Source organism: Bos indicus x Bos taurus, chromosome 3 (genome assembly GCF_003369695.1).
Source record: "Bos indicus x Bos taurus breed Angus x Brahman F1 hybrid chromosome 3, Bos_hybrid_MaternalHap_v2.0, whole genome shotgun sequence".
Lineage (NCBI taxonomy): Eukaryota > Metazoa > Chordata > Mammalia > Artiodactyla > Bovidae > Bos > Bos indicus x Bos taurus.
The window spans coordinates 1,155,529-1,169,482 of NC_040078.1; the positions used below are offsets into that span (position 1 = coordinate 1,155,529).

The 13,954-nt window shown below is 42.0% G+C and overlaps 1 protein-coding gene across 3 annotated transcripts; it reads left to right on the top strand.

The window, feature by feature from the left end:
• Positions 1 to 318: 318 nt before the first annotated feature.
• On the top strand, positions 319 to 11,749 carry CREG1 (cellular repressor of E1A stimulated genes 1). 3 transcript variants are annotated; one of them, XM_027526512.1, is made up of 4 exons: positions 319 to 752; positions 3,782 to 3,901; positions 7,141 to 7,325; positions 10,441 to 11,749. In XM_027526512.1, the coding sequence occupies exons 1-4, from the start codon at positions 396 to 398 to the stop codon at positions 10,442 to 10,444; spliced, it is 666 nt and encodes a 221-aa protein (XP_027382313.1). In that variant the 5' UTR covers positions 319 to 395; the 3' UTR covers positions 10,445 to 11,749. The 3 variants fall into 3 exon arrangements, with proteins under 3 accessions (XP_027382313.1, XP_027382320.1, XP_027382328.1); XM_027526519.1 differs by lacking the exon at positions 10,441 to 11,749 and having other exon boundaries at positions 7,141 to 7,329; XM_027526527.1 differs by lacking the exon at positions 7,141 to 7,325 and having other exon boundaries at positions 329 to 752.
• Positions 11,750 to 13,954: the final 2,205 nt, after the last annotated feature.

The following is a 13,954-nucleotide window of genomic DNA, read 5'->3' on the forward strand; positions in this document are numbered from 1 at the left end:
GGAGCGTAAGTAGGAAGCGCAGCAATCCCTCTCCGATATCAGGTAGTCATAACCAAAGGTATTAAAAGAAGGCGTACATATGAAAAGGCTGGTCCTTTCCTAGTAGTATGACTTAGGCAAGTTGCTTAATTTCTCTCAGTCTCCGTTTTATCAGGCATCGAAGAAACCCCTATTCAGGACCATTTCCCAATCCTCACGGCGGCGGGGGCGGAGTGACAGGGAAGTGGATAACCCGTCAGTTCCAGCAAGCGGAGGAGCCCGCCGAGGGACACGCCCCCTCCGCCCTCCACCCGCGGGCTCCGATTGGTCCCCTTCGAAGGGGGCGGGGCCCGACTCTGGGCTATGCTTGGGTCGGGTAGGCAGCCGCGCTCCCAACTCTCGTTGGGGTCAGCGTCATGGCGGGTTGTGCCTGCGGATTCGTGCGCGCAGTGCTCGCCTTTCTGCTGGCGCCCGCGCTGGTGACTCTACTGGTGGCACCGGCGCGAGGCCGGGGCGGCCGGGGCCACGAGGACTGGGACGCTGCCGAGCTGCTGCTGCCGCCGCTGCCGCCCCGGGAGAATGCGGCGCTCGTGGCTCGCTTCGTGACGAACCTCTGTGACTGGGGCGCACTGGCCACCATCTCAACGCAGGAGGGGGTGCGCGGCCGGCCCTTTGCCGACGTCTTATCGCTCAGCGATGGGCCCCCGGGCAAGGGCAGCGGCGTGCCCTACTTCTACCTGAGCCCGCTGCAGCAGTCGGTGGGCAACCTGCAGGTGAGCCGGAGGGGCAGTGTGGCTTCGCGGGGCTGGAGCGCGAGCCTTTCGACTACCGCTTAAATTCTGCCTGGAAAGGAGAGCCGGCCTCGTAGAGATGAGTTTGAACTCAGCCCAAACCTCTGGATCTTCTGTCCTGCGCTGGCTAGGCGTGCATTGCAGCTTTCCAATTGTTGGGCAACTACATACCAAGAATTGCCCACACGTCCTTGTCACCGTGCCACGCACTTGGGGTGTATTCTTTACCAGCACCTGGAGGACTTCTCACCTGAGTCGTCTTGGGGCACGGTGTCTCATTAACTGGGTTTTTATTATTAAAAGTTCTAGGCCTCAGGTGCACATCAGCCTCCCACGTAGGGAGCAGACCGGACTGGAGAACTAGGTCCTCACCCTTTGTCCACCTTTTGGGGCAGAGCCAAGTTAACACGTCTCCGGTGGATTTCTGATGCGTCGAGTGGTATCACAACCTGGAAACTAGAGCTATGCTGAGTCCAGGGATGGAGCAAGATTTGGGGAAAGTTCCTTTTGACAAAAGATACCTAGATTTGAGGTTAACATTGTTTATGGGTGATATTGAAAGAAACCTGTATTTGATGAGGCACTTGTGTGCCAGGATGACCTTTCCCTTCATCTTCCACTCATTCTGTCTTTTAATCACTCTTTGAGGTGGCTGTTACCACCCTGGTTCTGCAGATAAAGAATTTGCCCTAAGCCCAGTGGCCACACTGGAATTTCATGCCAGATTTGTTGCCTTCAAAACTCAAGTCATGAACTGGTGGTCCATGAGCTGAGTATGTCCCACAGATGGGTTTTCTTTGGCTCACGCAGAGTTCTGTTTTGTTTTTAATAAATTTGTATTAGTTACCAACATTCAAAAATGGAGCTTGCAGTTAGAAGCCTAAATTCCTAACTTGTTGAAAAATGGGAAGATCTATGACACTGGGAGCCTGCATACTCTGAGCTAACCCTCCTTTAGTTAGGGTATATACATCCCTGTTCCTCCATTTTCTTATTCCCAGTCACCCACTCCACTCCCTTAGACATTTGCTCAGAGCAAGTTCATTTCAGTTTCATCAGTGATGGTCCATCTTGGCTTCAAATACAGTCACCTGGAAAGACTTTAAAAGTGCAATTCCAAAGCATTTTACTAAAAACATTTTATTATAAAACAACCCCCCAAATCTCTCCTGATGCTTCTAATGTTGGGAGGGGGTGAGAACCACTCCTATACACTATTATATTTAAACTTTTGCTGATATTATCTTCCTCATTTCAGGAAATGAGTAAACTCACACTCAGGTGCAGAGACTCAATTGTGACTAGTCAGCTAATGGCTGTCAGGTGGAACTCAAGTCTAGTCTTTGACATCTCTAGAAAATGACAGTGATGAGGCACTTACCCAGGATTTCAGATCTGTGATGGCAGTGAAAAGGCATGGCCACCTCAGCATCAGTCTGACTCTGATTCTGTCGATTAACCAGTCAAAGTTGGTTTCTGCTTTCCATTTTTTCTCCTCCTTCTAACCCATCTTCTTCTGACTATTTCTATCCACCCTACCCACCCGAATAACATGAACAAAATACCACTCAGCATTGCCCTCTGCCCAGAAACCTCTAACAACATCTGGCAACTTAGACCTGCATAAGATTGACCTGGGTGTTTGTTAAAAATGCAAATACCTGGGATGGGAATGGAACCAAGAAATCCGCATTTTAACACGCTCTCCAGAAAGGTGGTTCTTAAAGCCCTGACAGATGCCAGCCTATAAAATACAGTTTTGACTCCTTGGCTTGGAATTGAGGCCCTTACTACCCACAGCCCTCTACCTCTCACTACTGTGTCCCTAACCCCTTCCCCTCAGAAAGCTTGCTTTCATGCAAATTGGGTTTTCACTACTCACAGTCTTGTTGTATACTTTCCCCATTCTGTGTTTTTGCAGTTGCAATGCCCTTTGCCTTTAATACATGTTTTCACTTTTGTGCTGATTTTGACTATCTTACAAGGCTCCCTGGAGTTTCCATATCACTCCAGGTTGCTGATATCTCCTTACACTGAACTTCAAATATGCTTACCTGTATCATTCGCTTGGCAGTGAGTTATGTGCTGCCTTTTGACCTCTTCTATGTCTTTGTTTTGCATTTTTAAACTTTGTTTATGTTTGACTTTTTAACCAGATTATAAACTCACAGAGAAGGGAAAGACCTTGTCTGAGTCTCCCCGTTCCCTGTTTTTGGTCTCCCTAGAGCCTTGCCTAATAGGTTTTGCTGACAGCAGATTTTTGGCCTAATAATTCCAAAGAGATCTCTTTATTGCTCACTGTTTTGATGGGTCACTGTGAGATGGCAAAATCCCACACACAAGACATTTGAGGTTTAAAACACTAAATGTAGCATGTGAATTTTGCTGTAATCTGTCAACAAGCCTTTTATGAAGCTGATTTCTGAATAAGAAAGAATTAGGAATTTTGCTTATATCACATTTTTAATTTACGAATTCTCTTACTGGTAGAACAGGAGTGAGCAACTCCTCCAATTTTGAAATCACATGACAGTTTCTGCTAGCATAAGATAACCAAGAAGCATGATTCAGCAACTTTCTTGCTTAAATTGTTCAGTTAGCTAGTTGAACCACTGTGGTATTTTTATGCATTAGTTTCACATTAGTCTAATCCTTTACCTCTTTCAGTGAAGGTTGGAGATCAGCCTTGTATTTGGGTGGTAATGTAGTTATAATTCCTCTAGTAAGTATGGGACAAATTAGGAGTCTAAGAAAAAGAAAAGTGTTTAACATAATTCTTACCGAGTTAGTTACTTAAAGTATGAAACAACTTCCAACACACTTTTTTGGAGAGAGGATAAAGATCAATCTCTATCCAAGTAGTATTTTCCCAAGTGGAAGGTGGTATTTTCCAATTCATTGTTTCATGAAAGAATGGTCAAGTTCTGGGGACAATGTGTATGCAACTTGTGAAATTTATTACCTTTCAGAGACAATATTTCACATGAGAGGTCTTCATTTTCTCTCTACAGGAGAATCCATATGCTACATTGACCATGTCTTTGGCAGAGACTAATTTCTGCAGAAAATATGGATTTGATCCCCAGAGTCCCCTCTGTGCTCACATAATACTATCAGGAACTGTTATCAAGGTAAATATCATGTAAGAACAGATACTGGTTTTGGAAGATCATTATGTTATTAACAGTGAAGGAAGACATATTTTGAGAATAAAATAAAATTTGTGATTGAGGTACAGAGTTAGAATATATTCTAATATGTAAAGTAATTTCATAAAAACTAAAGGTTTTAATTGGTTACTTTCATGTAGGTGTTCAATAAGATATTGAACTATTCAATTGAGCAGATAGATGTTCAATAAGAAAAAGGAACTATTTTTAAAAGCTGAGCAGATGTAACAGCTATTAGGCTCCTATATAAGGAACATCTGCTCAAAGTTCATACTCCTGACCATGTTGTACACTGTACAGTATTTCCCATGTTTGGATTCCTTGTCTCCATATTTAACAGTGGCTTAGAGCAGAAAGCAGATTAAGTATATTAAAAGGGGAGTATGCACAAATCAGTACACACAAATCCCTTCATTCCTATACACTAAAAATGAAAAATCAGAAAGAGAAATTAAGGAATCAATCCCATTCACCATTGCAACAATAAAGAATAAAATACCTAGAAATAAACCTACTTGAGAGAAAAGAACCATATACAGAAAACTATAAGACATTGATGAAAGATATCAAAGATGACATAAACAGATAGAGAGATATGTCAAGTTCTTGGATCAAAAGAATCAATATTGTGAAAATGACTAAGCAATCTATAGATTTAGTGTAATCCCAATCAAATTACCAGTGGCATTTTTCATAGAACTAGAATAAAAAAATTTCACAATTTGTATGGAAATGCAAAAGACCATAAAGCCAAAGCAACCTTGAGAAATAAAAATAGAGCTGGAGGAATCAATCGTCTTGATTTCAGACTATACTGCAAATCTACAGTCATCAAGACTGCCACAAAAACAGAAATATAGACCAATGGAACAAGATAGCGCAGAGATAAGCCTACACGTCTATGGGCACCTTATCTTTGGCAAAGGAGGCAGAATTATACGATGGAAAAAAGATAGTCTTCTCAAGAAGTGGTGCTGGAAAAACTGGACAGCTACATGAAAAAGAATGAAATTAGAACACTTCCTAACACCATACTCAAAGATAAACTCAAAATGGATTAAAGATGACCAGAAACTGTAAAACTCTTAGAGGAAGACATAGGCAGAACACTCTTTGATATAAATCACAGTAAGATCCTCTATGATTATCTCCTAGAATAATGGAAATAGCAAAAATGGACAAATGAAATCTAATTAACGTAAAAGCTTTTGCATAGCAAAAGAAACCATAAACAAGATGAAAAGACAACCATCAGAATGGGAGAAAACAATTGCAAATGAAGCAACTGACAAAGGATTACTCTCCAGAATACACAAGCAGTTCATGCAGCTCAACAACAGAAAAACAAAAACCCAATAAAACAATGGGCAGAAGACCTAAACAGACATTTCTCCAAAGAAGACATCCAGATGGCTAATAAACACATGAAAACATGCTCAACGTTGCTTATTATTAGAGAAATGCAAGTCAAAATTAAATGAGGTATGACCTCACACCAATTAGAATGACCACCATCAAAAAATCTACAAACAATAAATGCTAAAGAGGATGTGGAAAAAAGGGAACCCTCTTGCATTGTTGGTGGGAATGTAGATTGACAACAGCCACTGGAGAACAGTATGGTGATTTCTTTAAAAACTAGGAATAAAACTACCGTATGACCTAACAATCCCACTACTGGGCATATACCCTAAGAAAACCATAATTGGAAAAGACACGTACCCCAGTGTTCATTGTAGCACTATTTATAATAGCCAGGACATGGAAGCAACCTAGATGTCCACTGATAGATGAAAGGATAAAGAAGATGTGTACGTATATACAATGGAGTATTAGTCATAAAAAGGAATGAGTTTGAGTCAGTTCTAGTAAGGTATATGAACCTAGAGCCTGTTATACAAAATGAAGTAAGTCAGAGGAAAATGTTGTACATTAATGCATATATATGGAATCTAGAAAAATGGTACTGGTGAACCTATTTGCAGGGCAGCAAAAGAGACTCAGACATAGAGCACAGGCTTATGGACGTAGAGGGGGAAGTAGAGGGTGGGATAAATTGAGAGAGTAGCATCGGCATATATATGACCATGTGTAAAACAGAGAGCCAGTAGGAACTCGCTGTATAGCACAGGGAGCTCAGCCTGATGCTCTGTGACACCTGGAGGGGTGGGGTGGAGGTTCATGAGGGAGGGGACATACGTGTACCTATGGCTGATTCATGTTCATGTATGGCAGAAAGCAACACAACACTGTAAAGCAACTAATCCTCTAATTAAAAATAAATTTTAAAAATTGAAGACGAGAGTATCTATATTAAAAACTAGAAGTAAATTTAGATAGTGGGGGGTGAGTGCTAGAGAGAAGAGGTTAAATAAAACAGTGGGAAGGGCAAAGGGCAAGGTGTCATGAGGACTGATCTGATTGCTAAGCCAGTAGGCAGACGTCTTGACCTTGTCAATCATGAATACCTCAGATGGGTTTTAATCATGGTCTCAAAATTCTGTGTGGCTGCATTTCTGGAGCTGAGTGTTCTTCAGTGGTCAGAGAGAGGAGGAGGGCAGCAGATGCACTTGAGTTCCACTGTGCTTCTTCTAAAGACTTCCATCCTTTATGTGCGCCCGTCTACGTGTTTAACATACGCCTGCTGTGGGATGAAAGTGCTAATGTCACACAGCATAAGCACCAGCAGTATTTTATTATAGTACTTTGTGCCAACTACTCTGATAGCTCAAAATTGCTATTTCACAGTGAAAACTGGTACTCATGATGTTCTCCCACTTCATTATAGTACATGTTATCACCAACATTTGAAATCTCCATTGTTCTTTGCATTTCTTCAAGCTTCTTTTACTGCTTAAGGTCAAACTTTGTAGTAGATGTTAAAAGTGCTCAGCACAAAGGGAAAAAAAGGCGAGAAAAAATTACTACTATGTGTAGTGATGAACGTTAACTAAACTTGTGATTATTTTGCAGGGTATGCATATATCAAATCTTTATATGGTATACACCTAAAACTAATACAGAGTTATAAGTCAATTATTGATCAATAATTAATTTTAGAAATAAAAATTTTTTAAATCAGGATTTATAACTAAATAAACACTTTAGGGTTTGTGGAATGCTAGAATCACACATTCTTAACAGCCAAGAAAACAAAATGTTATTGCTATGAGTAGGTTTATTTTATATATGTCTTTTAGGTGAGTGAAACAGAAATGGATGTTGCAAAGAATTCGTTATTCATTCGACACCCTGAGATGAAAACCTGGCCATCCAGCCATAATTGGTTCTTCGCTAAGTTGAATATAACCAATATCTGGGTCCTGGACTACTTTGGTGGACCGAAAATAGTGACACCTGCAGAATATTATAACGCCACATCTCAGTAAGCATTTACACACCTTCCATCTTTCTAATATTGCAGCCCTTATCAGTGGTCCTCAATCTTCTAAAGCAAAGGGGTCTTAACCATTTCCTGTACCATGGATCATTTTGGCAAGCTGGTAAGGCCTACGACTCCCCTAGGAATAGTATTTTTAATACGTAAAGTACATAAGATTACAAAAGAAACCAACTATATGGAAATACATTTATAAAAATATTTTATAAAATGTGGGGTATATAAAATATAGGATATATAGTAATATGTTGGCTTTTTAATGAATACATTAAATAGTAAGTTCCAGTAGAGAGTCCATAACCTTTCTGTACTTTCAGAGTAGTAAGAACTGAATATTTTAAGACATCAGCAGCAACAGTGCCGTGATATGAAAGTATCTGTAATTTCTATATTTCTGTTAGTGGCCATCACAGGTACACTGTCACCACTTAGTTTATTGCCTACATTCATCATTAAAGAGAATAATACGTTTCAGTTAGAACTTAATGAGAATGAAAACCTCTTTCCATCCCAGTTTTTCCCCATCACAGACACCCTGAACTCTATCTACAAGCTAGGACATCAGGTGGAGACTATATATTTTTTTTTTTGCCTGCGCCCCATGGCTTGCAGTATCTTAGTTCCCTTATCAGGGTTTGAACCTGGGCCACAACAGAGAAAGAGCTGAGTCCTAACCACTGGGAAACCAAGAATTCCCAAGACCCCATCTTAGGTCTGTGCTTGTGGAGCCTAGTTCTGACCCATGATGGCATTTTCTCATGAGAGTCAGACCCGGGTAATTTACCCAACATGAAGGATTCACATGCAGTCTGAGCATGTGACCCAGATCCTCAGGCCCTGGTCCTGTTGTGCCTGTGGGAGTGTGTGGTATATCCTGCCAGGAAATGGACATTTGGAGGGAAGGAGCAATCAGAGAGAATGAAAGAGAAGAACATAACCTGAAGATAGGAAAGGGTGGGAAAGAAGGGTGTGATCAAGTTTTTTGAAATTAGGTTAGGGTTCAAATGAAGGAATAGAAGGGACTGGTACTTTTCCCAGGCAGCACGGGTCACGCTGGCCTGTCGGGCAGCCTCAAGGCCTCGCGGATGGTGATGACAGTAACAGCAGCAATAACAGCGGTAGCAGTGGCGTCTGGTGGGCATTGTTGGCTGGTGCTAACTGGCGGCTTCCCGTGTCTGAACTCACTCAACTCTCACCGCAGTCCTATGAGTTAGGTAGTCATTTTTTCTTTTCTTTTCTTTTTTTTTCTGGATGAAGAGCTGATGCACAGAAAAGTCAGAAACTTGCTTAAAGTTTTAGGAGGCAATAGTCCTGGGATTCAAAGCCCAGCATTCTAGCTCCAGAACCTTCACCTTGTTTCTAAAGGAGGTTTTGCTGCCCCCCTGGTCACATCGCGGGCAGCTGGCCAGGCTCCAATTCCAGTGTAATTTAAACACTTTCTGCTTGTGACAGACTGGTTGCTATTTGTGGAGGTGAGCGTGTCCATGCTAAGCTAGACTTTGTAGGTTGCAGCTCAGGTTTGGGCTTAAATTCTCAGCATTCATTTATTCTGCCTTATTATATTGTATAACAGATCTGTTGGTGAACCATTGCCTTTCCATCGTGACTGTAAATCTCTTCACAGCAAAACTCAAGTTTTAGTTTTGGTTTTTCATTCCAAACAGAACCTAGTGCATGGCACAGAGTAGGTGTGTAATAAACACTGGCTACTTGTCAGGCTGATCTTTTGAGACAGATTCTTGACTGTTGTTTGAATAAAGAATCTAACAACAACAAAAACGAATCAAACAGTCATGGCATTTATTCTGCTGTTGTGCCTGCAGGAGAAGAGGTCCAGGCCAGTGATTGTGCTCTGGACCTGAAAGCCATCTTTTCAAGAAGGAGGACAGAGGCAGCAATTATAACATTATGGCTGGGCAACAAATTATCAAGGAGGATGGTCAGTAAGATGACAGGCCCACTCTTCAAGGTTAAAGTTCATTTTTATAGGACATAAAAGTCTCTGAAGTACAGTTATCTTTGTCTAAATTACATGCCTGAGGGCAATGTTTGCTTTAATAACAAAGTAAAATTGGAAAAGAAAACCCATAAGTCTGCACATTGAATAAGTCAATGAAAAAGATAAATTTGAGGTTTCTACTTTATTAACATGGATGAGTGGGCCTTTTCTGCAGCTTGGAGATAAGAGGGAGCATTTTTCCCTGTCCTTGTGAGAGGAGGGCAGAAGAGTAGCCCAGGGTGTGACCCCTCCTGAGACAGGATGCGAGAATCCTAGGAATGGGCACTGCCTTGAATGTGACCTGGAACAGATGCTTCTGACTCCCACCCATTTCAGAGTCCAGGACTGGGTCCCCCACGTTTCCACCCACCAGGTCTGCCAGCAGGACTGTTTAGTAGCCCAAGAGAGTGTACAATAGTCCTTGTCTTGCTAGACTTGTATTGAATGGAAGGTGGTAATGTTTACCAGAAGTATTTGTAGATGTGGTTGGGTAAGCAATTCTCTTAAGTATCAGCAATTGCCTCCTCTCAGTTAAGGCTGAGCAGCAGGCCTCTGGGGAAAGACGGAGGTAATGAGAGGTCAATGGATTGCAAACGTGCCCGCCCTTACCTGGAGATGGATTTCCTGATGGAAATCCGTGGTCAGGGCTACAACGGGAAAATGGATCACGGTCACCTCCCTGGCTGAGTGCTGGAAAACTGCTGCTCTTTTGCTCTAATGTTTGGGACCCCCTTCTGTCTCATCTGTCTTTTAACTCTTCCGATAATCTTGAATGAGATGGTCACAGTAGCCACAGCTGCTGATCAGCGTTTTGTCCTGGCAGTGCTTGCTAAAGTGCGTCAGCATCATACTTGGAGAGGTGGGATGAGAGCTGAGATGAAGACCCTAGGCCTGACCCTAAACCAGGACTCATTTTAGTAGTGAATTTTTTGCATTTTAGGAATCTCAGATTTTTCTTTACTACACTAAGTGGCCTAAATTAACTTGAGATCTTAAAAACTTTTAGATCAGAAGTGTTTCTAGCCCTTCCCAAGAATGAGTTAACTTCTGATTTGTCAGTTTAATGAAATAATTTTTCTTCCTCTCTCTTCCCCTCTCTAGGTGAAGCAGCATATGGCGAATTTAACCTCATGTGTGAAATTTCTGAGGAAGTTTCACGTAGATCTGAAGCACTTATTGTTTTTCTATGGAAAGTTTGCCAGAAGATTAGCCAGTTTTCTTTCTTTGCTTGCTTGCTTACAGGGTTGAGTTGGATTATTACTGGATTTCTTGGAGGATGAGATTGTTGGATATATTATATATTTTTTCATATTTTGAAGCCATTTTCAGAGAGACATGTCTTTATGATCAGCATTTTATTCCATTAATTCCAAATAGTTTGCCAACAGTGCTCCTTGAAGAGGAAGAGTTACCAGTTTTAGATTGACCATTGGCATTCGAAAGTACTCAAGTATGTGTTCTTAATTCCTGAAAACCCGCTGTGCTGGGGAGAGGGCCACGCCCCCACAGCTGCTGCCTGCGTCTGTATTAAGGGCTCCTATTACAGTGCACCTGGATAAATCTTGCCAAGACAAACAAACAATGATGAAACACAAGTGGAGCGTCCCACTCGTGGTCCACTTACGTTTGACAGTCCTGGGTGTTGTTAATCCAACACAAGGCAAAACTATCTCTTATACAGAACATAAAAAAAAAAATACTCTTCAAGTCTAAAGTGATAAATATCTAGAACAAAGGATGATAAAACTTCCTTAATTTGACTTAATAAAGGAAGTTCATAAAATTTTCTGAATTTGATTTCCCCAGCTAAGTGGACACTGTGTAATTAGTTTCTTCCACTCAAAATACTTACACACAAGCACATTTTTTTTTTTTCATCCCAAAAGGGGATTATGAAATAAAAAGATGGGGGGGGGGCATTTTATGTGTAAGTTATTTCTGGTGTTCTTTTATAACATTTTTTAACATCAACCTGGACATGGACTAGGTTCAACCAGATCCAAAATCCATCTTCCAACTCTCTCAATAATGGCCCAAGCCTTTTTCAACTTCTTCAGATCTCTAAGGGGCTTCTAATGCTGTTACTGCCTAAGTCAGGTCATCAGAGGGGGGACAACATGGTTTAAAAAATCACATCTCTTCAGAAGGGGAGAAACTTTGCTTTTATTACCTATAGACAGGATTTTAGAAGACTCTACGAGATCCTTTATAAGAGGTGTGTCAGGAATCAAGCAACTGAATCCTTAAATGGCTAAGAGAAAGGAAGTTGAATATGAGTTTGAAACTACAAAATGAACTTACCTGCAATCCAGCAAACAGCTTCTCTTTAAGAAAAATCATGTGTCTTAAACTTGGTGGAGAAGGTTTCTTACTCAAAGCATTAATAATAAAAAGCATTATTTTCATGAAATGTGTCATATTTATTTTCTTACACAGAGATGGTAATATTTATTGCACTTTTTTTCATTGTCCACTGCCGAAATCCCTTTGTGTTTTTATTTTAGCAGGTTGGTAAATTAACTTCTGGCTGATTTAAAGCTTAAAGTGAATAACTTGACCCTTTCCTATTGGTAAACGATTCATTGTGTCTTAAAATTTGGAGGTCTCCCAGACTGCAGTCTTTGTCAAGGGTCTTTCCTCAGGGCCTTGGGTGGCAAGGTAACTTGTGATAGAATTAAATTGAGAGTATCTATCTGTATTTTCCCTTTACTCAGTTATTGTGAAATTTCTCTTCATCATTTGGTACCATGTAAAAATACCTGTATTCAAGTAAGATCCAATTATCACAGAGGAGAGTCAAGCACTTTTTCACTGAAGGTGCTGTGGCTTCCTTTTTAATTGAATGTGCACATTAAGTCCCCATTATGTTCTGATGGGGCTTCCCTTATAGCTCAGTTGGTAAAGAATCTGTCTGCACTACAGGAGACCCGGGTTCGATCCCTGGGTTGAGAAGATCCCCTGGAGAATGAAATGGCAACCCACTCCAGTATCCTTGCCTGGAAAATCATGGACAGAAGAACCTGAAGGGCTGCAGTCCATGGGATTGCAAAGAGTAGGCACGACTGAGTGACTAACACTTAACATGTTCTGATTGATCACCAGGGGGCAGTGTGGACCACTTTTTGTGCAGATGCTGGTTTCTTGTACAGTAATCTTCCACATGCTTACACAAGTGGCTCAGTGGCAAAAAAAATCTGCCTATAATGCAGGAGACACAGGTTCCATCCCTGGGTCAGAAAGATACCCTGGAGAAGGAAATGGCAACCCACTCTCCCACTCTAGTATTCTTCCCTGGGAAATCCCATAGACAGAAGAGCCTGGCAGACTATACAGTCCGTGGGGGTCACAAAAGTCAGACATGACTTAGCAACCAAACAACAATAATTGCCCGCTTATACATGGGGATCTTTTCCAAGGCTGTCCCCACCCTTGCAGGTGCCTGAAACCCAGGGTCGTACCAAACCTATATGTACTATGTTCTCTTCCTATACATACACATGATAGTTTATAAAGTATGGGGTCGCAAAGAGTCAGACACGACTGAGCGACTGAACTGAACTGAGAAACTATATGAGTTGTCAACATTACCCTTGTACTTGGGACCATTATTAAGTAAAATAAGGGTAACTTGAACACAAGCACCGTGATATCAAGACTACTACTACTAACTGACAGGTACTGCTGCTGCTGCTGCTAAGTCGCTTCAGTCGTGTCCGACTCTGTGCAACCCCATAGACGGCAGCCCAGCAGGCACCCCCATCCCTGGGATTCTCCAGGCAAGAACACTGGAGTGGGTTGCCATTTCCTTCTCCAATGCATGAAAGTGAAAAGTGAAAGTGAAGTTGCTGAGTCTTGTCCGACTCCTAGCCACCGCATGGACTGCAGCCCACCAGGCTCCTCCATCCATGGGGTTTTCCAGGCAAGAGTACTGGAGTGGGGTGCCATCGCCTTCTCCGAACTGACAGGTAACATACAGCGTCAATTCGCTGGGCAAAGGGATGATTCATGGTGAGATTTCATCATGCTACTCAGAGCAGCACACACAAAATGTACAAATTGTTTATTGCTGGAATTTTTCATTTAATATTTTTGGGCTGAGGTTGGCCACTGGTAACAAACTGCAGAAAGCAAAACTGTAGATAAGAGTAGACTGTGGTACACAGAGCTGATCAGGTCCAATGGGCTGGGATGGGATGGGTGACCTCGATAAGATGACCCTGGAGTAAAAGTAGCCCAGCAGAGCAAAGGAGAGAAGCTGAGGCTGGTCTGTGCTGCTGCTGGCGACTCTCGTGGACTTACCCCTCTCTGTCATGTGCTTCATTACCTGCTGCAGAACTGGGGCAGAACCCTGACCCGAAAGAGAGAGGGGATGAGTGTTTTGGACTCGGACTAGCTTTGGCCCAGAAAGCAAGGCAGGCCCTGATCAAGAAAAGAAAATCAGAAGTAGGGAGAGGGAGTGGCTTAAGAACCCTGAGTTTCTAAGCCCAGGGGGCTGTACCTGGTGGATGTTGTCTTCACCCTGGATTTGTGCTTCGCTGGTCAAGGCCATTTATCTTTACTAGACTGTGGCCAATAGTCATGGTTCATTCTGTCTTTTAGTCCAGCTTTTTCCTTT

Coding starts and splice junctions, on each gene's coding strand:
- CREG1 (XM_027526512.1), top strand. CDS start 396: ATGGCGGGTTGTGCCTGCGGATTCGTGCGCGCAGTGCTCGCCTTTCTG. Junction 753..3,781: donor AGTCGGTGGGCAACCTGCAG/GTGAGCCGGAGG, acceptor TTCTCTCTACAG/GAGAATCCATATGCTACATT. Junction 3,902..7,140: donor TATCAGGAACTGTTATCAAG/GTAAATATCATG, acceptor TATGTCTTTTAG/GTGAGTGAAACAGAAATGGA.